The 25,504-nt window shown below is 38.2% G+C and overlaps 2 protein-coding genes across 11 annotated transcripts in view; one reads left to right on the top strand and one right to left on the bottom strand.

Moving 5' to 3' along the window:
* The first annotated feature begins 474 nt into the window (after positions 1–474).
* lrit1a (leucine-rich repeat, immunoglobulin-like and transmembrane domains 1a) lies at positions 475–8,378 on the top strand. Of its 3 annotated transcripts, XM_058796050.1 has the most exons (4): positions 475–1,113; positions 1,575–2,035; positions 2,403–2,708; positions 2,883–4,655. In XM_058796050.1, exons 1-4 carry the CDS (start codon positions 992–994, stop codon positions 3,923–3,925), a joined length of 1,932 nt encoding a protein of 643 aa, XP_058652033.1. In that variant the 5' UTR covers positions 475–991; the 3' UTR covers positions 3,926–4,655. The 3 variants fall into 3 exon arrangements, with proteins under 3 accessions (XP_058652033.1, XP_058652035.1, XP_058652034.1); XM_058796052.1 differs by lacking the exons at positions 1,575–2,035; positions 2,403–2,708; positions 2,883–4,655 and adding exons at positions 5,639–6,414; positions 6,947–8,378 and having other exon boundaries at positions 1,106–1,113; XM_058796051.1 differs by lacking the exons at positions 475–1,113; positions 1,575–2,035; positions 2,403–2,708; positions 2,883–4,655 and adding exons at positions 4,708–5,185; positions 5,639–6,414; positions 6,947–8,378.
* Positions 8,379–9,811: 1,433 nt separating this feature from the next.
* Positions 9,812–25,504, bottom strand: part of cdhr1a (cadherin-related family member 1a) — a 100,289-nt gene continuing 84,596 nt past the window's right edge. For 5 of the 8 annotated variants that reach the window (XM_058795777.1, XM_058795774.1, XM_058795778.1 and 2 more), the window contains 15 exons: positions 25,050–25,195; positions 24,924–24,974; positions 24,758–24,847; positions 24,504–24,590; positions 24,268–24,387; positions 23,965–24,108; positions 23,228–23,306; positions 22,996–23,117; positions 22,517–22,720; positions 21,891–22,043; positions 16,933–17,097; positions 15,768–15,835; positions 12,473–12,701; positions 12,135–12,389; positions 9,812–11,057 (listed from right to left, as the gene is read on the bottom strand). In XM_058795777.1, the coding sequence (XP_058651760.1) occupies positions 10,509–11,057; positions 12,135–12,389; positions 12,473–12,701; positions 15,768–15,835; positions 16,933–17,097; positions 21,891–22,043; positions 22,517–22,720; positions 22,996–23,117; positions 23,228–23,306; positions 23,965–24,108; positions 24,268–24,387; positions 24,504–24,590; positions 24,758–24,847; positions 24,924–24,974; positions 25,050–25,195 (2,462 nt within the window). In that variant the 3' untranslated portion in view covers positions 9,812–10,508. Of the gene's footprint in view, positions 11,853–12,134; positions 12,390–12,472; positions 12,702–15,767; positions 15,836–16,932; positions 17,098–21,890; positions 22,044–22,516; positions 22,721–22,995; positions 23,118–23,227; positions 23,307–23,964; positions 24,109–24,267; positions 24,388–24,503; positions 24,591–24,757; positions 24,848–24,923; positions 24,975–25,049; positions 25,196–25,504 lie in introns of all 8 variants that reach the window. The other 3 variants (XM_058795775.1, XM_058795781.1, XM_058795780.1) reach the window with 2 other exon arrangements.

A 25,504-nucleotide genomic window follows, 5' to 3' on the forward strand; every position in this document is an offset into this window, starting at 1 on the left:
GTTTTATACCAAGGAAAGATTTACATGTAACCCTTTCAGAAAGAAAATGTGTGGAAAGTTTTAACTTTTCTGCATTTGGCACTTATTCCAGAAACTCAGGAATGATTTTGAAATATTTATTATCATTCCTGAACTTTTCTTGTTTACTGTTTTGAGCTCATGATGTTAAAATATTTTGTAATTTTTTTTCTTACATTGGCTTGTATCTGTCTATTAAGAACATTATATTAACAACAATTAATAACATAGTATTTATAAACAACAGGCTCTTAGAAAGAACAAGCTGCCTGTCATCCAAGGCCTAACAGGATTACATGAAGGAAAATATTTTTTAAATCCTATCGGACACGCCACTCAACGGTAGCTGTGCACAAACTTGGATGTCCTTAGTCTGGCAACTCTCATGCTGATGATACATTGCAAGGAAGGATCGATAAACTAGTTATATATGGAAATATTATTTACAGCATAGAAATAAATATTTTTCTCAACAGATGTTGAAACAAATTCTTTCAACACTCCCTGGTCTCCCCTATGTTTAGAGCAAGAATACCTAGGCGATAGTGACTGGTACAGCCAGAACAGACCAGCTTCCAAAAGTATCATCAGCTCTTTCACAATCTAGAAGTGATGCAACAAATTTCATAGTTTGGCTGTCAGGTAGAGGAAAGAGGTTTGAAAGAGAGCTGGATGGGGGATGGGCATTAAACATTATGACCATTTCAGAAATATGTCCTCCCTATAATTAACAGCTGTATCTCTGTGTAGCCTATCAGATTCCAAGATGCATCCGCATCTAAATGAAAATAACGCGCGTGCTTCCGCTAATCCTCATCTGTCCTTTTTATCTGCTGGACTCGTAGCAGTCAGATCACTATGGGACATCGGAGCAGAGCGACGATGTCATGCTGGTTATTTTTCCCATGATTGCAAGTGGATGGTTTTTCATTAAAACTTCGTTCGGCGGTGTTTTGTTGACACGAGTAGCGAAATGTCTCTTACTGTCTTTTTGGGTCTCCTACTGGCATCTGGTGGCTTTCCACTTGTTCGGAGCACCTGTCCTTCCCAATGCAGCTGCTTTTATCATAACCTGAGTGATGGATCAAGAGCCAGGTGAGTCTGTTTTATTATCTCAACTGTATTGAATTCATGCAATGTATTTTTACCCACTTGAAATGTGGTGCATTTGTGCCTTTTTTATTTTTGCACATTCCACATTCATTACATTACATAGGCTACATATTGTAGGCCATGATATATATTTACACACAGAAGGTATTTATTTATTCTTATTTTGGTATCTCTTAAGAGTTTTAAAATACGGAAATTTAAATTCAGTTTTTTTTTTCAGTCAATTCAATCAAGAAAACAAGATCTTTCGTTTTCATTGCGCAATATGGGTACATTTTGACGCAAATAATGACTTGACTTTTGATTTGTGATTTTTATTGATTTATTTATTTTACAAGCATTTTTAGGGTCAGTCAAAGACCGCTGGTGTTAAAGATCTGTGTGCGCTTGCTTTCAAATCCCTGATTATCGCTCTTTATTCTTGTTTCTAATGCGTTTTGCAGGAGCGTGATTTGCAACGATCCCGAGATTTCCCTGGTGCCCGCCACTTTCCCAGGCGACACCTCGAAACTTCGGATTGAAAAAACTGCCATCAAGAGGATCCCGAGCGAGGCTTTTAGCTACCTCTCTAACTTAGAATTCCTGTGGATGTCTTTTAACGTTTTGTCCTCTCTCAACTCGGACAGTTTTCGGGGTTTGTACAGTTTAGAGGAACTGAGGCTCGATGGAAATTCGCTCACTTCGTTTCCGTGGGAATCCCTCATAGACATGCCCAGTCTGAGGCTACTCGATATACACAACAACCAGCTGTCCTCAGTGCCATCTGAGGCTGCTCCCTACATGAAAAATTTAACCTACCTGGATTTATCCAGCAATAATCTGATGACAGTGCCATCTGAGGTCCTCAATACTTGGCTGACAGTCAAACCCATCCAGGGAGCAGAAAGTTCAAAAATGATTCTTGGTAAGTTTTTCCTTTGTCTTCTTTTCTTAATTTAATATATTGAGGTTATTATATATTTTGCATATTTAATTATTTATATAGATTATATTTCATTATATTTAAAAATGCCCTATTTAATTCAGAGTTACTTGCCTTTTCTTCGTTTCAAAGTAAATCCTGCACCATTTTTTTTCAGTGAATATATATATTTTTTATATAAATACATTTTAAAAATACATAAAATATGGAAAAAAAAAATCTCTTAATTTCTTAAGAAAACTTTTGGAGGAAATGCGCTCACAATTCTAACTTTTTATTACAATTATAAAGGTTTTATTAATTTAAGAGTTTTGATGTAACTTGCCACTGATCATTTGTTTTGCCCCAGGTCTTCATGACAACCCTTGGTTGTGCGATTGTCGATTATACGACCTGGTCCAGTTCCAAAAGTCTCCCAGTCTGTCGGTGGCTTTCATTGACACCAGGCTCAGGTGCGCAGATCCAGAGAGCCTCTCTGGAGTTCTGTTTAGCGATGCTGAGCTCCGGCGCTGCCAGGGGCCTCGTGTCCACACAGCTGTAGCCCGGGTGAGAAGTGCAGTGGGCAACAATGTCTTGCTGCGATGTGGAACCATTGGGGTTCCCATCCCCGAGCTGGCCTGGAGAAGGGCAGATGGGAAGCCACTGAATGGGACAGGTGAGTCAGCACAGTGGCGGGCGGCTAAGCAGCATTAGCCAGAAGTGCTAATGCACAGTGATTACACTGCTGGCGCGGACACAACAATGCACTGTGATTACACAATACTAATTAGTTCTTGCATTTTGAGCAAATGTACTCAAGCATTCTGCCTTTTTCCTTTAAATTTTGCAGCTCAACTGGAGAATTCGAAGGAGGGAATTGTTTGGTCTATTTTAAGCGTGCCTGCAGTGTCCTATCGTGACACGGGAAAATACATCTGCAAAGCAACAAATTATGCAGGGAGTGCAGAAGCAGTCATTTCTTTGATCATAAGCGATGCCCCGAAAGCTGAGAATCCGACTGTGGATCCAAAAACCAAAGTGAAGTCCAAGAAGCCCAACCCAATAGTCAAGGCAGCCTATCAAGAAAAACACATCGCCACATATGTTTCCCCAACTCCCAACAATGCGCTACCACTTGGTGCCACCGTGAGCTACACAGGCCCATTTCCAGGTATGGAAAGCGACAATGCCGCTAACAGTCGAACGAATACCCAAACGGCCAGTCCCGACGGGTTCCTAGAGACCAATCTGAGCAACCTGGCCGCAAACACATCCTCGCTGCAGCAAGACCCCGACAGGGTTGTGCGCTCTGTGAAAGTGATTGGCGATACAGACTACACTGTGTGTCTGAACTGGAGGGCACCGACCGCCAAGAACACGACCGCTTTTAGCGTCCTCTACGCTGTGTTTGGCGAGAGGGATATGCGCAGGATTAACGTCAGTCCTGGCAACAACCGGATCATCATCGAGGGACTGGTTCCAAAAACCAAATACATCGCCTGCGTGTGTGTCAAGGGGCTGATCCCCAAAAAGGAGCAGTGTGTAATCTTCTCAACAGATGCAGCAGCAAGCGCTAATGGAACCCAAAAGCTCATTAATGTAGTAGTAATCACGGTGGCCTGCGTGATAGCCGTGCCTCTGACTGTGATCGTGTGCTGCGGGGCACTTAAGAGGAAAATTCAGAAGTTTCTGGGCAAAAAGTCCAAAGACATTCAGGACTCGTATGTTACGTTTGAGACTCTGTCTCCCAGCACCAAGGCCAAAGGCTTGGAAGGGGAATATCTCAACAGACTGAATGCAGAGGAGTCCAATAGGCTGCTGTCGGCCCGGTCCAGCCTAGACTCGGAGTCCACGGCTAAGATTGAGGGACAGCCCAACGAATACTTCTGCTGACAATATCCCTCAGCCACAATTCCACCACGCAGCCACCACAGTATCCAGGCCCAGCCGCAGTACCTGAGTGCACATAATCTGTACCAGCAGTACATGCCTGGCCATCCATGAAGAAGCTTCGGGATACTTAGCATAAGTAACAAAGTGCAGAAGTGAAAACTTTTATGTTGTCTTGGTAAAGTTGCTCTTTGTTGCTGTGCTTTTGGACTTGGTTCTAAACTAAGCCTTTGGCTGGTGGTGGGGTTGTGGCTGAGCAATCCCAGAAACATGTAGATATGGACTTTTACCCCTTCAGACAGTGCCAGGAGGAACTGATTCAAAGGGAAATGTTCATATGAATTCTTGTTTATTTGTATATGTGGGGAAAAAATCTATTAATATGTAATTATACTATTGTTATGTAAGGAATTGGAGATTCATTTTCACAGTTTGTTCATACATACTCTTCTAACAAAAATCAATGAGTCTATTCAATTCAATTCAATTCAAGTTTATTTGTATAGCGTTTTTTACAATACAATCGTTGCAAAGCAGCTTTACAGGAAATTCTTCTAGAAAGAGTCTAGTGTAACACTGTAATGGAAACATATCAGTTGGGATTTTCATTGGTGTAGAAAGAGTTTTCACTTAGAAATTGGAAGTAAGTTTCTGAAACAGCAAGTAACATATTGAATTGAACATTACATTTTGGAATAGAAAGACAAAAATAATATTTTCTCATGAGCAATACTCCGATAATCTTTATTTATAAAAAAAAAAAAAAAAAATATATATATATATATATATATATATATATATATATATATACACTTTTTTTTTTACAGTGTACGCACCAACATTTTCATCATTGTGTATGTGATATTATTTCTGTTTGTTTACCGTGTGAAACTTGTGCCACCTGAACCATTCAGAATTTTTGTGTCCCAGGTTGCTTAGTACCCATTTATGCTTCAAAATAAATTTTGTATGTATATTTAAAAAAAAGTGTTACATGTACTTCTTTTTTAACAACAATAGTAGGTCAGACCTACAATTAAGTTCCAATCAGTCTCTCACGGGGTAAGTCAAGGATTACTGGTAATAGGCTTTGCTCAAGTCTACCTGTAGTCATGTCGTGAGCAGACACGGAGTGGATGTAACGTTATAGGAGACTATGGATGCCTCGATTATATTTCGTTTTATTATTTTCTTTCTTTTATTAAGTCATATCAGCTCAGAGTGTTTTCCAGGATGCTCCTGTGGGACTGACCCTTATGTGAGGTTAGTTGCAGCTCTTTTCAGTGCACACAGTATCAACAGACGTTTTGTTGTTGTGTTGTTGTGTTGAGAACATGGCTAGCACAATGTGAGAGCTATAGTCTGTAAATATGAATATATGTATGATTAAAGGAACTTTTTTGCCCCTTGTGTTAAAGAAAATAATTTTCAAAAAGTTTTAAAAAATGGGTTATATATGTGATTTTATATGTGATTTATTTATTTATTAGAATTGTCATTAGTGTCATGCCAAGCTTTTTTCCAGAGAAAGGGAATGCCTCTGCTTGATGCTATAAATTTTTTAAATTATTTTTTAAACTACATCTGAGAGTAGCTTTGTCATTAGTCACACGTTAATATTTAAGAGTTGTGTTTAAGAATTCAGAAACAAAGCTAAAAATAAAATAAAATAAAAAAATAAAAATGCAATTGAAAGTATGGAATGTTTTTTTCCAGGTCACTCACGTGTATGGAAGCGCCATTGTTCGGCATTCCTGAGGACATACCGGAAGATTTAACTAAAATCCGAATAGAGAAATCACTGCTAAGTGAACTACCAAAGGCAGCGTTTTCGCATGTTAAATTACTAAAGCATCTCTGGCTGAACTTCAATGACATCGCCATCATAAATATCAAAAGTCTGGAAGGTTTGGCCAACTTGACGGAGCTCCGGTTGCAGGGTAACAAACTGCGTTCAGTACCATGGACAGCGTTCGAGGAAACCCCCAACCTCAAGATCCTGGACCTGAAGCACAACCGCATCGACGCCCTCCCGGAACACGCGCTGAAGTTTCTACCTGGCCTGACCTACTTAGATCTGTCCTCTAATCAACTCTCAGTCATTTCTAAAGACGTCTTCCTGAACTGGCCTCTCTATCACACAGAAAACAAGCACGAGCGACCTACAGCGTCCAACGTTGTTCTGGCGCTTCACGACAACCCTTGGCTGTGCGACTGTCGCCTGGGAGGCTTCATTGAGTTCATCAAATCGCTGAGTCCACCGTTCATTCTAATGAACTCATATTTGACATGCACTAGTCCCGAATTCAAGGCAGGGAAATTTTTCCACGAGGTCGATCTAAAGACGTGTGTGAAGCCTGAGGTCAGCGCCCCAGACACCAACATCACCTCGCCTTTAGGAGGGAACATCTCGCTAACATGCTTTGCCACGGCCAGACCTGAACCTGCTGTTCGGTGGATATATGGTCTTAAGATACTAAGAGGATTTCGTGGTAAGAGATATTCCCGTAAAACATGTTTACATACGTTTATCTTCACTTAATTAGATATCTTTATTTAAAAAGTAGGTGCTTAACCCTCAGTTAGTGCACACAGATATTATAACACTTGCAAGTGGTGTAAAAACACCTCCTTTTGTATGTTACAAAATTATTTATGGTCTGTTAAGTTTCTAAAAATCACTCAAAAGAGTGTATCAAAAAAGTTTTTAGTAGCAAAATTATAAACCAAAAATTGGTGCAAATTCAAACCGTCTATTGTGACACTGTGAGAGATGTAGTAATGGATACATATTTATTTTTTATAATAATATATACATTTTTATATTATATTAACACACACACACACACACATATATATATTATCAATAAAATATCATCATCATAAATAATAATACTCATTATAAATACATTCTTTATTAATATATTTTGTATAGATTTCTTTATAATAATAATTATTATACATTATTTTTGTTGGTGTTGTTAAATTGTCCTTAGTTTCAAAAACTGTTTATTTTGTGTTCAGAGATTCAGAGCCGTGTGGATGAGGACACTATCAAGTCTCAGCTGATCATTCCTTCGCTCCATCCGGCCGATCGAGGGCTCTACACCTGCACTGCCAACAACTTTATCGGCAATTCCTCCATCAGTGTTTTACTGGATGTGAAGTCTCCGGAAGGCTCGGTGTCTCATTCCTCGGGCTTCCCTGCTGCCATCGCTGAGGAAAATGTTTACATTGATATCCGTATTGCCAAGCAGACAGTCTATGGCATCACAATTGAGTGGAATGCTGTGACAGACAATCCAGCTGAAACCTGGTTCACCATCCATTTTGGCCGATATGACACGCTCAAGAAGGAGCAGATATATATTGGGCCAGGTATCAACACATACTCTGTCACAGACCTGCTACCAGCCACTAAATATGAAATCTGTGTTACTCTAAAAAACCAGGCTCCTCGGAATGGCCAGTGCATTGTATTTGTGACAGGCAGTGATTTCAATGAGATGGAACAGAGAGAGAAGCTCATTCATATTGTCATCATTGTACTTGCCATGGTGCTCGCTGTGCCCGCGGGAATGTACGCCTGCACCACTGATGCCAAGTTCAACTGCTTTGAGCGTTGCACGGAGATGTGGAGAAACAGGAGACATTCGGAAAGCTCTCACACATCTGATGAGAGACATGGCACGTTTGACAGTCTCCAAGCTGCCAGTGATGAAGGCCTCTGCAAGGAGTCAAGCAAAGAGCGGAAAGCCAGGCGAAGGTCTGCTGATAAGATACAGAAACCAAAGAATGAACGAAGACCAACAGCTGAGCTTTACTGACACCACACACTCCAAGACAGCTATAGACTCATTAATACCCATGAAAGGATTCAGGCAAGCCTCCATTTTAATTACATTGCGACATTTATCCAGCTTGAGTGGAGATCCGAGCAAAGTTAATATGCTTATTACAGATGACACAATCTTCAGAAGAGAGTCTCAACTGGTCGTGAACTCATGGATCAGCTGCTGCTGGACAGGATTTTTCCAGACAAACTGGTCAAATCCACAGAATCCACTGAATCAAAACATTTAGTAGTGCTCAAAACATAGAAAACATTCATAATACAACTACTGTACATAAAATTTATTTTTATCAGTTTATTATATGTGGTTGATGATATTTTTAATCTAAATGATTAACTATTTTAGGTTGAGGTGCACTTATATGATTATTAAGTTCATTGGCATATTTTATGTAACAGATTTATTTTAATGCACATGATGCAAACACAGGAGTACAAAAGCAGATTAGGATTTTTTTATGCCTGGTCCATATCATGTCGATCCAACAGTGGACCCAATACTTATCTTTTAAAATGGATACAGGCGTTAGCCAGCAAGCACTTTGACAAACAAATGAAAATGTGAATACACTGACCTTTAAAGGAACTGAAACTGACTTTAATTTGAACTCTAAATTGCTGTTTTGGAAAATAAATGTTATAAATATTGTTTTCTATGACGGTTTTTCTCCTAAAGTATTATACTTTGTTTCTTTAAAAAAAAAAAAAAATGAGTGTCAGTAAATGTATAAATGTATAAAAGTATATTTCTGAACTTGTTTCTGTAGTGGATTTTGAGAGATGTATATAAATGTATATCACACATACGTAATGTATGATAGATTGTGGACAGTGCAATTGAAGGCTTTAAATTTCATTCAAGAGATTTTTGAAGATGCATGAAATGATTATCAGGCTGAAGGTTTAGCGCTGCTGAAGTGTGCCATTCTGCTCCAACCCAGGCTTGTTGACAGTTACGCTTTGTTTTTTCCATTGTGGTGCTGCTAAACCAGGATTAAAACATACAGTACGTGACCAATCATGACCAGTCATCAGACTCCCTACGTCACTAAAGCAGAGCACAGAGCAAACTAAAGCAGAGCACATAAGGTATACTTATAGCCAGATAAGGTATACTTATGCTCAGAACTTTTTATATATGGTTCTAATGGATATGCTTTTGGTACTGGAAGAGTGCTTAAAGAAAACAGATCTTTATTATGTATTTCAGTGTTAAACTTTACATCACTTTACAGGTCTCTGTGACCTTAACCAGAGGTCTCCAAAATCAACTAGTCAAAATGTACGCATCTTGGTTTGAATGTTCTGTTTTTCTTTTATCCTAGTCCATCAGCGCACTTTGCAAGTTTGTAATCCTCTCTAAAAAACCCAGTAATCCTACTTGCTTCCTACAGGGTATAATTCCATGTCATTTGTGCTTTTACCCCCAGTGCTGCTTTTACTATCTGAAAACAGACTTTCCTCATCACAGCAATTTTGTCGCATGTGCTTTAAAGAAGAAAGAGTCATAAACATTTCCAACGATGAATGGCAGACACATAAAAAAAAACTTACAGTGCATGTGTGTCGTTAAATGTATAAACACATGTTTAGAGATTTAGGAAAGCCAGAGAAAGACAACTCATAATTTGTCTTCTAAATATTAAAGTTGCCAAATCTGAAAATGTTAAGCCCCAAAAGAACACGCACGTGCTAAAATAGCCAAATCACAGCTTCACATGGTAAGTTTCTGAAATATTTGAGTCACATTACTCATAAACAAAAAAAAAAAAAGTATGCAAAATAACATCTGGGTTTTAAAATATGTTTTAAATAGAGTGAAAAAAGATTTATGGCACCAACTGCAGTTACTGCACCATCAGCCCATATGACAAAATGCGGCATTAAAGTAAAATATAATTGTTCTCAATCCTATATTACACTGAAGAAAATGCAACAGACACAAATCTGTAAGATGACATTCAAAGCAGTTTCATATCACAGGTCCCCCTTAAATATGTGCTATGCTACAAATAAATACAAATGAAACAACACAATTGAATTAAATATCAATTTATTTACAAAAGGTTGAATATAAACAGATCACTTCAACAATTATTTGACATTTAATACTGAACTGCATGAACACTGACAAGGTAAATTAAATTGATGAAACATTGCACAAATTGATAACCAAATTAATGTTCAGAATTTGGCATTGTAAGTGTTTGTTCAAGGTCCAAAAGATATTATATGAGACCCAGAATGCATTTATTTACTGGCCTCAGCGACACTATTGTATTTTTGAAAGGGGGGGAAAAAAAACTACTTCCTTTTAAAAAAACCATATAGCGAGTACTACATGATTTTGAAGAATGAAAACTCACACTCCTTGCCAGTTATCCATAGTTCAAAAAAAAAAAAAAAAAAAAAAAAATTAGGTCGGAGAAAGAGTAAACATTAACCAATTATTTTCCATCCAGAAGAGGGCAGTACACAGAGTCCTAGTATTAGCAGGGTGTTAGTCTTGGCTAGTGACACTTTCCCTCATTTCCACTAGGTTCAACCTGCAATCCCAGCTAAACTCTTCAAGCATTAGAACAGTAAGAAGCTTCCAGAGCTGGCCCACTGAGATCTTGTCCTCGATCAAATCTTGCCTGAAATCTCCTTCAGTCAGAAGAAACATGATATAGAATTGGCAGAGGGACATGTCTTCTCTCCACTGAACACTGGTATTTATATACTAGCATTTCATCAGTATCGGTTTGCCATGTTTTTCTGCTCCAGTCTAAGTTTGAGTTCAGAAACCAGTGCTGTGTTGACAGGATTGTCTTTACTCCTTTGAGATCTTTTCTTTGTCTTGGAGGCCACTGAGGCAGAAACTGTAGGTACCGTCCATTCCCGGTCACCGTGTCTATAGTGACTTGGCAACGGCGGGGCCATGAAGGGGGCGTTAGGAGGCGACGGAGGGGCTCGATGAGAACATCCTTTGACGTTATTGTTGCAGTTGATATTGTCTGCTGTAGGGATCTCCAGATCCTCATTTCTAAACTTACCTCCACAACGTTCCTCTCTGAACGGTTGCTGGAAGTCGTCTTGTCTCCGGGGTTTACGCTTCCTTCGTATGATGCGACGGGAGGGTAGGATCTTGTTGGACTTGACATTTCTCACGTATATAACAGTAGAGATGAAGACTGTCACAAAAACCATGATTATAATGACACCACTGACCAAGCCTAGGAATTGCATGGGATTTTCCCTACTTTTCAATAAAAAGGACGTCAAAGGTCCCTTGAGTTGAGTCTGTAAAAGAGCACAAAGAGAAATCAAGTCCATAGGACTCAAGGATGATGTACTATAGGTTTCACGCTGTTTGGTCCGAGATACATGGTAAAAGTGAGGCAAATAAACATCTCAACTCCCAGAGAGGCCAACAGCAGTAAACATAGCATACTTGCATCAAATGTATGTAGAGTCAGCATACTGTATGGGTTAGAAAGCACTGCATGGCATCTCAAAAGCTGAGAACAGATTGATAACAGTTGATTTGGTGGAAACTAATTTGGCGATTTATAAGTTCTGTTAAAGACTAAATGGATTTGAATGTTAAAACAGAGTCTGGTTGCACAGTAAGACAAGATCAGAAGGGTTGAATGAGGCACCCAGAATTACGACCATGCAGCCTCATTTTTATCATCTCAAAAATATCTACTGTATGATGTAGACTGAACAGATAAATGGGCTATTGTTTGGAGTCACATAAGAGCAAAATAAAAGCTATTCACTGTGCTCGTGTACTCTTTTACAGACTTTTTACTTGCCTTTAACAGTAAAATCATGTAAGGATGGAACAAAAAAGTATTGGTGTATTGGTATTGGTGACGGTGTCAAAGTGTCTGATGGTCAGGGCCTCCTAATAATCTTTCTGATCTTGCCCCTTGGCTGGACCCGGGACTTTTTCACAGATTTCCAGAAAATTATGGTGGATATGAAAATGGTCAGACAGATGGCGAGGACTACAGTGCTCAAACAAATCCCGAAAACAGTCCAGGGCCGAGTTCTCAGACTCAAGAAGTATGAAATCATTCTGGATTTGATCTGTAAAGCACAGAATAACACAAAACTTATACTAGATTTGATATGAGGTTTGCTTACAATACAGCATGATTCAGTTTATTTTTCTTGTATGCATTTAAGAGATATATTTATATTCTGAGAGCTTTCCTGGTTTTCATGTGCAATTACGTGACTGTCAAAATGCATAATGAGAAGGTCTCTGGAGTTGTTTTGAGTGGCAACCATATTTTCTTATATACAATACTTTCATATTTGAAATTAATAGGATTCTCAGAAAAAAAGCATTAATAAAGACCCACTTACCGCTTCCGTGATGTCAATCTTTACCACCGTGGTGGTGCTAAAAGATGGTGAACCTCTGTCTTTGGCCTGAACAACCAAAGACCAGGTACAGTCTTTGTGATTGCTGATATTCTGGACTATGTCCATGGACTTGATGTACGGCTTCAGCTTTATTTCTCCTGTGTCTGCATCAATGTCAAATATGTCATCTGGGTCAGACTTCATGATGGAGTATTCAATGACATTATTGGGCTCTTCTGCATCTTCATCAATCGCCTACAAATAATCAAACACAGTCAACTGACAAGTGTTCTATTAGAAGAACAAACAGACCACACAATACAACAAATATAGCTAACCTCTATTTTCACTGGTGCACCAATCACCATTGTCTTCTCTAGAGAGTTTTCATTGAATGCTGGTGAATGGTCATTGAGGTCCATAATGGTAACAAAGACTTCTGCAAGGCTGTATTTTCCGTCAGTGTCTTCGGCTTTCACATAAAAGTTATACTTGGATTTGACCTCAGCATCTAGACTGGCCCAGGGCTGAGTGTAGATGATTCCAGAATCAGGCTGAATGAAAAACCTGCGGAAAAATATAAAACAGGAATGAGTTCTATAGGGAAAACCGGGATTACTCAGAGCTTGTTGTTCAGGGAGATGTTAACATGATTTAAAGCTTTCAGAACACAATATAAATGAGTCACTGGTAATTCTCCATTTGAAAACTGTAATTTATACTTATTGTGAACAGAATGAAATTGTCTATACACTACTGTTCAAAAGTTTAGAGTCGGTAAGATTTTTTTATGTGTTTGAAAGGCTGAATTTATTTGATCAAAAAGTACAGTAAAAACTATTGTTGTGAAACATTATATAATATTAAACAGCTATTTCCTATATGAATATATTTTAAAATGTAATTTATTCTTGCAATGTCAAAGCTGAATTTTCAGCATCTATTACTTCAATCTTCAGCATCACATGATCCTTCAGAAATCATTCTAATATGCTGATTTGGTGCTCAAGAGACATTTCTTATTATTAGTGTTGTAAAAAAATCTTTTTTTTTAACAATGTAAAACACTTTTAATCAATTTAATGCAACCTTGCTAAATAAAATCATCAATGCCCCCTATGAGTGAGTGAGTGAATGAATGAGTGAAGGAATGAGTGAAAGAGTGAGTGAGTGAATGAGTGAAAAAGTGAGTGAGTGAGTGAGAGTGAGTGAGTGAGTGAATGAATGAATGAATGAATGGGTGAGTGAGTGAGTGAGTGAAAGAGTGAGTGAGAGAGTGAAAGAGTGAGTGAATGAATGAGTGAGTGAATGAATGAGTGAAAGAGTGAGTGAGTGAGTGAGTGAATGAGTGAAAGAGTGAGTGAGTGAGTGAGTGAATGAATGGGTGAGTGAGTGAGTGGGTGGGTGAGTGAAAGAGTGAGTGAGTGAATGAATGAGTGAAAGAGTGAGTGAATGAGTGAAAGAGTGAGTGAGTGAATGAATGGGTGAGTGAGTGAGTGGGTGGGTGAGTGAGTGAAAGAGTGAGTGAGTGAATGAATGGGTGAGTGAGTGGGTGGGTGAGTGAAAGAGTGAGTGAGTGAATGAATGAGTGAAAGAGTGAGTGAATGAGTGAAAGAGTGAGTGAGTGAATGAATGGGTGAGTGAGTGAGTGGGTGGGTGAGTGAGTGAAAGAGTGAGTGAGTGAATGAATGGGTGAGTGAGTGGGTGGGTGAGTGAAAGAGTGAGTGAGTGAATGAATGAGTGAAAGAGTGAGTGAATGAGTGAAAGAGTGAGTGAGTGAATGAATGGGTGAGTGAGTGAAAGAGTGAGTGAGTGAATGAATGGGTGAGTGAGTGGGTGGGTGAGTGAGTGAAAGAGTGAGTGAGTGAATGAATGGGTGAGTGAGTGAGTGGGTGGGTGAGTGAGTGAAAGAGTGAGTGAGTGAATGAATGGGTGAGTGAGTGGGTGGGTGAGTGAAAGAGTGAGTGAGTGAATGAATGGGTGAGTGAATGAGAGCGAGTGAGTGAGTGAATGAATGAGTGAATGAGTGAAAGAGTGAGTGAGTGAGTGAGTGAGTGAGTGAATAAGTGAGTGAATGGGTGAGTGAGTGGGTGAGTGAAAGAGTGAGTGAGTGGGTGAGTGAAAGAGTGAGTGAGTGAGTGAGTGAGTGAATGAATGAGAGAATGTGTGAGTGAATGAGTGAATGAGTGAAAGAGTGAGTGAATGAGTGACTAAGTGAATGAATGAGTGAGTGAGTGAGTGAGTGAGTGAGTGAGTGAGTGAATGAATGAATGAATGAGTGAGTGAGTGAGTGACTGAGTGAGTGAATGAGTGAATAGAATATAGAATAGAATAGAATTTTACTGAACCCAAACAATAGTGTATGTATATACTGCTCTGTTTCACCAGCCCATCACAGCAATGATGGTTAGCTCAGACAAAAGTAGATTGGACTATCTATTTGTCAAAACAACGAAAGATGGAGTTTTTGGAAAATCTGTCTTGTTACTATTTTTATTATGTTCATATTTAATTATTTTTGGTGCCGAAAAGATATGCTGCACCTTTAAGTGAGGCTGTTACATGAGCAGGAGAACAGTCTATTTCCTTCCCAAATCCCATTAGTGGATTAACCAAGATGGAGGGCCAGTTAACTCTTTGTTTGCAGTGAAATTCAGTTTTGTTGTTCTAATACTGATTCTGTAAAGATAAATGTTGGTGTCATTTGCTGAAGTATGCTGTTCATTAGATATTATATAAATACTGAAGATGACAAAACATGTTCAAAGAAACTGGAATGAATAGGAGGCAGCATGCTGAAAGTTTAGAGTTGTTTTCAGTTAAATAAAATGAAACACAAGCTGGTATTAACAGACTGTGTGGTCTGTCTGGCAGAAACAAAACAGAAAAGATCCCACACTCACTCAGCCTTTCCAATGAGAGAGTTAAGACATCATTTAAGAGTGCAAGATATTAAATTCAAACAGCAGGAGAAAGATTTAACATGCCTGTTGTGCCAACAACCCATAATTTATACATTCATTATACATTATACATTCATTTATACATTCACGTCTGCAAAATTACTAAATGCAAATGTAAATGTAAATGTAATGTATTTATATGTTTATGCTCAAAAAAAATAAAAAATAAGAAGAATGCTACTATCAGAGATCATGAATCTGTCTCTGGGTTTAGGACGCTTGAGATGGATTTATTAAATTAGGAGCCTAGAACAGCGGGAGGACTGAACCCTGTTCCAAGATGGCAAGACTGTTTAAACTATTTGTGCGGTGACTTTGAAATCTAATAAAAGAAAAGAAAATCGGATCCTCTTGGGTACAGCAAGTCCTTACAGCTAATCTTACAACAACATGAAAAGTTATTGGAAGTTGAATTCTGTCTAGCTTTAGTATCTGTAGGCTGTGTGTGATGAATTGGGGTAAGCTTACATCCCTCCTGTTCTCCCACTCACTAAATAGTCAGTGTTTTGGCATTAATGATGTTGCATAAGCGACTGTTTTTTCACGTGGCTTATTCCAGTCGACTGGCGTTGAATCAGTAGGATCTCTACAGCACTCTAGCCTTTAAAAAGACCACACACACTCTGAAAACAAAAGGGAAATAAACATGGAAGGGGGGCAGGGTACTCACAGGTCCGCTCCTGAGCCATAGATGGAGTATTTGACCACACCCCAAAGACCAGAATCAGGATCTGTGGCCTGCAGAGAGCATAAGGAGCAAACGTCATCCACTAGCATCTGTTCCCACACATAACTGTAATGCCAACATCTACGTAACCGAACAGATGACATTTTGAGCCAAAAGACAGAACATTAGGAGCGATGTGGGATTTGTTAATCAGACTACATCATTATTTGCCTTGTACTCATGGTTGAAGCATGTTCTTATGTCCAAGGTCAAAATCCGTCAGGTCATTTAACAGATTGTAGTCTGGAAAGAGGCTAACTCCCATGTGGCAAGTGCCTGCTTACACAGGGTGAGGGTTTATCTCAATAGGGTTCAATCTCTCTATCCACTGATGAAGGTGGAGTGCCAGATGTTTAGACCCTGATATGACAGAGATGAGTTTAGCATCATACCTGCATACTGGTTAGATGTGGAGAATAACTTTCAAGAAATTTATTTCAGGATTTTTGTTCCCCCCCCCCAAAGTCTCTTATCCTCACAAATACTGCATTTAGTCAGTCAAAAATACAATAGAAACAGTTATATTTTCAAATATGATCACAATTACAACTGTTAGGACAGTAGTGAACAGTAGTGCTCTTTATCCATTAAGGCCTTCTTTTGTTTTTAGATATTGCTTTTAGATTTTTTTCGGCAATAAAAATACATTCACTATAATGTATTTGTGCATATAAAATAAAAATAAAAAAGAAGACATTTTAGCATGATCAGTATCATACTGTATTTTTGTTTAACAAAACAAAAAACTATTACCAATTTGTTCAGTATTTTGACACAAAAAAGAGATGTGATGTTATTGCCATCTGAATGCTATAATGATATGACCAAATCATGATATTTTTGTCTATTAAAGCTCAAATCTGGGGTTTTAGTGTTACACAACTGAATGAAAATGATAGCCATCTGGCAGCTTACTACGTAATAGACTGTTTAGCAAGCATTCACATACTGAGCATGATTTTGGATTCTGATCCAACCCCTCAAATGTTATATTTAGATTAATAATGCGTATAATGCGTCTTTTTTCCGCAACAGAGAACAGTCTGGAGAGGATGACAAACATGTTAATCTTTTTGTGCTTATAATGTCTAGAGTGTTCTGTACTCACTGTCACAGACACAACACTGGATCCTCCGGGGGAATTTTCTGGAATCCGGGCGATGTAGAAATCGGAGGAGAATTTGGGAGCATTATCATTGGTGTCTAGTAAATGAATGATTATGTCTGCCGTGGCACTGAATCTCTCAGGGGTGTCAATCTCTACAGCGAGGAGCTGCAAACAATGAGCATAATATATTTCTGCAACTGGTAACATAACACTGAACACTAATTAATACATCTATATTTATAATTGTGTTGGGTCATTCTCAGGCCATTTGTGTCTTATTTGTGTCCCTGTACATGATTAAGGAAATTATTTTGATTTAATTTCAGTTTAATGCCAATTTTCATGTTCATATTGCCATTAAATTTGAACAAAAAACAAAAGATGTAGATACAGAAGACTTCTAAGACCCTATGAAATTCTGCATTTTATTGCACTTTAAAGTCAATTAAATCATAAAATTCACTGTTTCCTTGAAACATGTGTAGGATATCAGAGCGAATCAGACAATTTAAGATACGATCAGAACATCGAAACATGAGGAGCCGAAATTCCACAGGGGCCTAAGAAAACAGGATGTTCATCATAAATCTGTCCACAATACCCTAGAGCCAGCCAGTCTGAAGCAAGCCTCTTTCACAGAACAGCTTGCAACATTAAGACAAAAGGATACTTATTGACAGTGGCTTCTGGGGCTCGAGCCCCGAATGTTTTTTCAAGAGCCCCGAATCGAGTCCTACATAGCCACGCCTCCTGTGAATCACTCAGCACGTCACTCGTCTCATCTCATTCACCTCAAGCATTTTTACCTAGCGGGTTACTTTTTGTAAATTATGTTCACTTATTAATGTCTTGGGCAAGCTCATGCAAACCAAATCTGCGCATGTTTAGCGCCAATACTGAACTCTAGAGACATGACATTATCGAGTATATGGCAAAAACCAAATAAAACACACCTACAGAGTGCACGCATGCACGACTACATGATGAAGTCTGGCTAGACTAACTTCGTGCGCTTATGCATTTAAAGCTAGAGTGCCTTCTTTCACTGCATGATTCAGTCTATTAATATGGATTAAGAATGATCACATAATTAAAGATAAGGGGGCAGAAAATGTATATATTTATATCATTTCATTTTGTTAATAAATATCACACGAAGAGTGCCGTTTTTTCTTAAATAAAATGAGCATGGATACAAATGTGATATTGATTTTATACAACGGTTCAATAAGTAATGGGCTAATATCAAGAGACTTAGGTTTTAGACACCATATTGGCTGTTTTTGCTCTATTCCGCCAGCAAAAAATCATTTCAAACACAGCCACAGCACTTTGAGTCTCTGAGCAACATGATGGTGTTTCGTTCCTGAATGAATCAACCGTTTAAATGATTCGGTTCAATCGCAGTGACTCAGTTATTAACAGTGATTTGCTGCCACCTACTGGAGGTTTTAATTTCACATTTTGATTCCCCCCCCCCCCCCTCACTGATGAAATGTAAGAATTTGACTCAAAAGATAATGGGCACTTTTAGAAAAAAATGGCTTTATAAAGGTAAAACTGCCCATAAAATGTGAAAATCTGTTTAAAATTATTGGAAAAGATTAATTTCTGTTAGTGTGAATTAAAAATATAAAAAATAATATTTATGTTTAATCATTTTAGACACTTGATTTTACTGAAGGCTACCAGGATAGTTGGTAATAAACTTGAGTTTATTAAATTCATAAACATAAACAAACTATATCTTCTCTATTTCCAGTTTGTAGTGTGGATCATTCATTGCAACATTTAATCTGATTCTCATGTTTAAGAATCTGTGAAATCTTGAAAAATAATTTATGCTACTACTGCCCACTGACTTGGTTTTAAACCTATATTATTATCCAGTTTATGAGCCTTAAAACATCTTAAAATGCACACATGTAAGTCAGGAAAATCTAAATTTTCTCTGGGGAGCATGCCCCTGAACCCCCCTAACAATCTCCATTTTGGGACCTCAGTATTTATAAAATCCTGCGTACGGCCCTGTATGCCACTGTTTATCTTTTTATGCTACTCCCTTAAGAAATCTAATATAAATACAGTAAATGTTCTTCTGTTGGCCTCATGTATTCACTTCAGAATAACTGAAGCCCATATTTAAATGGGATTGTTGGAGATCCTTGATTTGCAGTTAGACCACCCCGTTATTGCATGATTCAACTTAAGCACATTTGTCAGCTAAACATTAGGATTAGTTCACCCAAATGGGCAACAACATTTGGGCTAAGCCCCGGATGTTTATAATGTCTGGCTCCGCCCCTGCTTATTGATAAGTCCAACGCAGAAAGGAGATTGTCAAATTTTGGGCAAGTAACCAATACTGATGGTCAAAGAGATGCACCACATGAACATCACATGTAAATCCATGGTTATAGAAATCATGAGCATCCTTAGATTGACTTGCCAAGAAAAGAACCAGACTGAAATTCCTTCTAAACCATTTTGACCTTTTTGTTCTACACAGAACTACACAGAGACGGTCTTTTCCATATGTAGATGCATCTAAAATAATTTTAAAAGGACTTATAAACAAATGTCAGTCCACTGCATAACTTCATAGCATATATGTAACCCACACATTTGTCTATAATGTTCTAATCACTCATTGGGTCTCATTCATGAAACATTCGTAGGAGTAAATTCCGAGTAAAACGGACCTTCCCGAAAACTGTCCTCCGGATTCACAAACGTAAAGTCCGATTTGATAGTTAAACGTGTATGTTAATGAATTCCAATCATTCTTAAATAGGGCGCTCGTGCACGCTCATTCACAATTAGCATAATCCCGGCCTATGACTACAGCTACGCAAATTTCGTGTCCAGGAACGCAGTGGAATATTCACTTTCTCAAGTTTGGCTCCAGTATATTGCATAAATGCAAAAAAGACTAATAGGCCATATGGGTAACGATAAATATTCAATAACGTGTGTCCACCAAACCGTTTTTAGCCACCTGAAAAATGACAGGAGCTCTTCTGAAAACGGCCAGCTGGTGGTGCTTGAAAACGCTTTGGTGGCACAGCGTTTTTCCCATTGACTGTAAAAAAAAAAAAAAAAGGTTTTTCCAGCTGTCGATTTGGTTGCTATGATGTGGAATATCCACGGCAGTATTACCAGTATCTCATTTTGAAGAATATTACTGAATATAAAAATGCAGTAACCAGCCATATTAACTTCTCTATTGTTGTTCAGTTGTTGTACAAGTAAGATGATTGGTCGGCGTGGTATTTGTCCCGCCCCTCCTCCATTGATTGGACAGCTGGTTAAAAAGTGACAGTGACAAGCGCTGCGTTCTACCCAAAGCTAAACCGGAGCTAAAGAGTTCATCAACTCTCTCAGCTACAAAAAAATAAATAAATAAACAGAGCAAAAGAACTTGTAAAATATTATAATGGAAGTGCATCAAGATTCAGTGTCATCAGTTTCTTTTTGTCCAAAAAGAACACAGAACGTTTTACGCACCATTTACACCTGGTAGGGAGCAGGTGTAGATTTCTTTCGTACCAACTAACATTTTGAAATGAACATTTTAATGAATCCGAAAATTTATGTCAGAACAGCTTTACGAACTGATGAATGAGGCCCATTGTGTATGTCTTTTTAATAACTATTGGGATTATATTCGTGTTTGGTATGTATGAGCGTGAAAAATCATACTTTAAACGTTTCTATCAATATATGCTTTGTCAAATGTATCATATTCTGGTTATAGAAATCATGTCCAAAATTATACTCTGCAAAGAGCGGGAAAGTTCGGACAATGTGACTGACCAGATAACATGTTGGTTTATGTATTGGGAGGAGAAACAGAGCAACACCCCGAGCTAAGATCATATCTAATTGGTCAACACACCATTTTGGGATGTGTCCAAAAGTTAAAAACTCAGGACACCATCAAACCATGCATTTAGCTTTTTGCTTTTTAGTCATTGCTTTTTTCCCGTTAATTCTTCGAGCGCCGTTCCAGCTTGCTCTGGCCTACATGCCAGCTGCTAACACCACGATGAGAAGAAAAACCACCTAGTCTCGTTACATCCTTTCTTTCTATTACTTTAGTTTCTTTTCTTTTCCGTTGCGAGTTTCTGTTCTCAGTTTAATTTTTCCCGCCACGCTTTGTCTCCGAGTTCAACTCGAGTCTGTGACCGCCTCAAAACCAGCCACAACTCCGGATCTTCAGCCAACGCCCGCCCATTGGCTTCCCAAGACATCACTTCAACGACTACTGAACTTCCAACCAATCAGCAACCTTGGGAAACCCCCTTTCCTGCAACGACGACGACAAAAGGGAATCCCTTAACACAAAGGCAACGTAAGTAATACAACTCCAGATTTTAGCTGAATTGGTACATTTAATGTAAATTTTAGCCTCATTGAGAAACTCAATGCGAGGGTTAATTAAGTGATTGATGGTTGTTCAGGTCTATGCAATTGCACATATTGCTATAAACTTGTTCTCTTAAACTCATAATTTCCTCACTTTCTGCAACTTGTGTGAATGTGTGAATGCGTGTGTTCATGTGTTAGATTAGTTTACATGTCTTAGGTTTATCCAATAAAGTCTTATTTATATTGAAAAGAGAAGTATCTTGTGTTTTGTGCTTACAAGTTAATGCCTTAAACTGCCGATCTTGTTACTGTGCTATTAAATAGTGTTTTCACTATATTTTGGATTTTCATATCCACTGCAGAGTTGATGTTATACGGCTCGCTCAGTGAATTGCCGGCCGACTCAGTGATCCACCTTAAAACAGTGATTCTGTTCAAATTCCCTATAAAATCATAAATGATTCCCTTTGAGCTAAATCGACCTGTTTCCCTTACACATGCATGTCTGTATCACATAGCATATACAACACATTTGTTGGTTCATTATTTGTCCATGTACTCAGGATTCTACTCAAAATTCTATTTACCTTAAATGTCAGGAATTGTGATTTCTCAAAATCCATTGCAGCAGAATCCTCTACCAGGACAGTGACTTGGGCTTCATTTAGGACGGTTTGAGGGACCACTCGTAACATGCGGCCTGGGCCCACCAGTCTGAGGTGAAATTTTGCATTTGATCCCTGAAAACGTACAGCATAAACACAAAACGATTTTAAATGAATGGCAAACAATGATGATTAGGATAACATCATTTCGGCAGTTGTGCTCACCCATGTGATCTTGTGTGGAATGAATTCTGCATAATGAATTCTAAATGCTGAATAACTAAAAATATTGCATAATATGAAAAAAGCTTAAAAGAGATCAACTGCTTGTTTGGGTGCCATCCTGTCATTTATGTAAATGACAATTTATATTATAACTGAACCCTGCTCATGGAAGTAACACAATAAACTAATGGTGCCTTGTTGATTTTTAAATAATGGTTGATCTGTACTACAAAATTACTGCAACTCAATCAAGCTTTTAATAAACTCTTTTAAAGCAAGGAACAGATAGAGAGATTTTCTTTCTAATGTTTGTAAATCTGCATGCACTAATTTTAGCTATGACAAGCCTGTAACCTACTGCTGAACAAAAAAATGCTACACACCTGGTCGGAGTCATTGACTGTAATTTTCAAGCCCCTCAGGAACTCTCCCTCTGGAGGATGTTCATACATAGTTAACTCAAACACGTTCTGTGGTCCATTTTCTCCAAAGAATGTGGGTGGATGGTTGTTCAGATCCACTACCCGAATGGTCACTGTGGTGACTGCAAAGTCCAAGCGTTTTCCTTCTGGACTGACCTCTGAAGCCTGAAATAGAATGACATTGTTCATTATTTATAACTAATACTAAATTTATTTTTACTAAACCAACAGTTTCAAAAAGCCATGTTATATTAATTGGCTTGACATACTCTTGTAATGAGGATGCACACGTTTTAGATCGCTACAGTAAATAGCATGGACAGAGATAGATTTTAGTAATTGGCTTATTCCTAAAACTCTCAAGGCAGAGATCAGGGGGCCAGCAATGTTTAGTAACCAAACATCTGATGCCAGATAAAAACAGAAGCTGAAGATTTTACCTTGACTTTAATGTTAAAGATTTCTCTCCTCAGGTCTGCTGGGTACACCTTCAGAGTGATACATCCACTGGTTTTATTGATGGCAAAAACCCCATCTGCTCCTGAATTAATTGATCGAGAATCTGTTGTTTTGACAAATGGTGTGGAATTGAAACATCGTAATGAAATTCCTTTCCAGCCATCAAAAGATGTGCAAAACAAATGCATTTTCACATAATCCAATAATACATACCAGATTCTATTGAATACATGATTGGATTTGGATTGTCCATGTCTCCATCTTTGGCAAAAACTGTAAATATCTCAGATCCCTGTAGACAAAATTAGATCTTAAGGAGCAGTAAAGTTTGCATAGTTTGATTTTTGGTAAAACCTGAATCTGAGAAAGCTTTGTATTTGTTCAAAAAGCAACAGGGTTACATTAGCAAATAGATATTTAAATGTATTCTTGACATTCGGTAGGGGATAAGCTATCCTGTCCTTACAGCATGTGTGCAATAGCTCAGTATAGTCTTTTTCAGCTGATTTAAGCTGCATGCTGCTCAGACAGAATGAGATATCTGTGTAGCTCCACCAATATTTTAGCAGGTTCAAACTGTAATGTGGACAACCCCTTCGTCTACTTTTATTCAGCAAGAACTGACAGTAAATACACTTATAATGTTACAAAAGATTTCTATTTCAAATAAACGCTGTTCAAACATTGATAATAACAAGACATGTTTCTCAAGCACCAAATCAGCATATTAGAATGATTTCTGAAGACTGGAGTAATGGCCGCTTAAAATTCAGCTTTGCATAACAAGATTAAATTACATTTTAAAATCTACTAAAATAGAAAACAGTTATATTAAATTGTACTAATATTCCCGTTTTTACTGTATTTGTAAATGACACATACATAAACATTTATGCTTGAGTAGCTGATTGACTTCAATCATTCTGAAGTGTGTTACGATGGATACTCACAGGCGAGGAGACCTCATACACATAACCAAAGTAAGGAGTCCCAACAAACATAGGGGGAGTGTCTTGAGTGTCAATCACATTTATTGTCAAAGTGGCAGATGATGACATCACTTGTTGCTTGCCCTTGTAAATGCCACCGCCATCCTGAAAACAAAAGTTAGTGTTATTTCCTATTTCATTAGGAGGCAAGAAATAATAATAGCCTAAGCATTAAAATAAAGATCAGTTGGAAATGTACACTGGAAATGAAAAACTAAGCTTGAACCGGTAAAAAAAAAGGAGAACAAAATCACGCTGTCTCACCTTTGCCACCACAGTGATGAAATGTGTGCGGGATTTCTCATAATCAAGGGTTTCACCTGGTTTTATCCGCAGCACGCCACTATGATGGTCAATGGCAAATTTTGTGCTCGGGTCACTGCTCTGGATTTAAGAACAAACAGAGATTCATGCATAAGGGATGGAAAAGAAAAAAGATATACTCTGCTTTCTTGAGCTTTAGTTCAGATTTGATCTCTCAACTGGATGCCAGAAGTTACCTGGAGGAAGTAAGTGACTGATCCCCCTGAGCCGGTGTCTCTGTCCACTGCCTGCACTTTGTAGATGCTACTCCCAGATGTAGAGTTCTGTGCACACACACATATACCGTTTTTAAACAAGCCTGTTTATACAGATTACATTCAAATCAAAACCATTTTTGATATCCAGGTAGTTTCAAAAACATATTTTATGGAAACTAAATGATGTAATAAAGTATAATTGAAAAAAAAAAACAAGAGACATAATTCCTCACCTCTGGCACATCTAAAATGGAAGGCATGTTCTGAAACTGTGGTCTCTCATCATTGGCATCCATGACAAAAACCGAAACCTTTTCAGCTACCTGACATCACACAAGAGCATCAGAACGATCTCTCATAGCATACACCGGATAAGACTCATAAATCAACAATGCTTACTTTATTAAGGCCATCTGAGATACTGACAAAGACTTCAATCTCATCTTGTGCCTGTGAAAATAAAAAGATGTAGCGTCACTGTAGTATTCTCAGCACATTTAAAATGTTACGCATTTTGAAATGTACCTCTCTGTCGAGTTCCTCTATTAGAGTTACTGTTCCAGATTTGGGATGAACACGAAAATATTCTTTGGATCCGGGTTCAAAGGTCATTCCATACTTTACTGGCTGGCCTTCTGGGTCAGTTCCATTAAGAACATATATCTGTGTTCCTGTAATTTACATTTGTGAGTAGTTATTTCTGTGCTTTTATAATTCACACCAGTCAAAATGACCTTTACAGCAGTGGTTCTCAATTAGGGGCCTCAAGAAGATGTAAAATAATCTAAAATAACCTTAAACCTTTGAAAATACCACAATCAACAACCAAAGTCAAAGGGCAAAATCACCACCCTGCATCAAGCTCAAGACACATGGTCTTTGGAAACCAGCAGTCGCCATGTTAATACTGTTTACACCTAGCCAGAGTGACATCAACAGGTGATATTAATATAATCAGATGGTACAACAATTTTACCATA

Source organism: Onychostoma macrolepis, chromosome 13, assembly GCF_012432095.1.
Source record: "Onychostoma macrolepis isolate SWU-2019 chromosome 13, ASM1243209v1, whole genome shotgun sequence".
Lineage (NCBI taxonomy): Eukaryota > Metazoa > Chordata > Actinopteri > Cypriniformes > Cyprinidae > Onychostoma > Onychostoma macrolepis.

Excerpts from the sequence above, each read along its gene's own strand:
- lrit1a (XM_058796050.1), top strand. The coding sequence starts at position 992 with ATGTCTCTTACTGTCTTTTTGGGTCTCCTACTGGCATCTGGTGGCTTT. Across the intron at positions 2,036-2,402 it reads AAGTTCAAAAATGATTCTTG|GTCTTCATGACAACCCTTGG; the intron begins GTAAGTTTTTCC and ends GTTTTGCCCCAG. Across the intron at positions 2,709-2,882 it reads GAAGCCACTGAATGGGACAG|CTCAACTGGAGAATTCGAAG; the intron begins GTGAGTCAGCAC and ends TAAATTTTGCAG.